Genomic DNA, 587 nt, shown 5'->3' with positions numbered 1-587 from the left:
CTCGGTGTCGTGCCGGCCCGGGGCAGCCGCCGCCGCCTGACTCACGATGGAGGAAGGGGCAAATCACCGGGGTTTCGGGGTGCCGGCCGCCACCGCGCGCTTCGGGATGCATTCTTGTGGCGAGCAAACCGGCTTGCCGGTGTTTACCGAAAGCAGCTGAGCGAGGCCGGCATCCCTGTGGGGGTCCTGGGAGCATCCCCATCCCTCCTGCTCCTGCATCCCACCACCCCGCTGCAGCCCCTCTGCTCTCCCCCCACAGAGAAGGGATGGGGAGCATCGCCCGCAGCAGCTCCCCCGGGATAGGGACAAGGTGGGGTGGGCACATGGAGTCACAGGTGCGTGGTGACCCCAGATGAAGGTTGGACCAAAGGTCACGGGAGCATCGCTGGTTTGGTGGCCCGTGCCGTGAGAAGGTCACCTGCGCTGGCGGGGAGGGGGGGGACGCTCACGGTGGGCATCCCCACGGCGTACCCAGCACCCCGGGGGCGAGCAGGAGGTGACAGCAGAAACCGCCCCGGGGTGCTGCATCCCCGCTCACGTGCATCCAGCAGCCGACGCGGGGTTTGGGGTGTTCCCTCTCCCCTGCG

At 69.0% G+C, this 587-nt stretch overlaps 1 protein-coding gene across 1 annotated transcript in view; it reads right to left on the bottom strand.

Annotated features, from left to right (window-relative positions):
- The window catches only part of ABHD11 (abhydrolase domain containing 11), an 8,145-nt gene that overhangs the window by 6,795 nt on the left and 763 nt on the right, over positions 1-587 (bottom strand). The window contains exon 2 of the mRNA XM_009888873.1: positions 130-175. Coding sequence (XP_009887175.1) covers positions 130-175 — 46 coding nt within the window. The remainder of the gene's footprint in view (positions 1-129; positions 176-587) is intronic.

This window comes from Charadrius vociferus, unplaced genomic scaffold, assembly GCF_000708025.1.
Source record: "Charadrius vociferus isolate BGI_N301 unplaced genomic scaffold, ASM70802v2 scaffold636, whole genome shotgun sequence".
NCBI classification, from domain to species: Eukaryota; Metazoa; Chordata; class Aves; order Charadriiformes; family Charadriidae; genus Charadrius; species Charadrius vociferus.
This window is presented reverse-complemented; position numbering and strand designations above follow the sequence as displayed.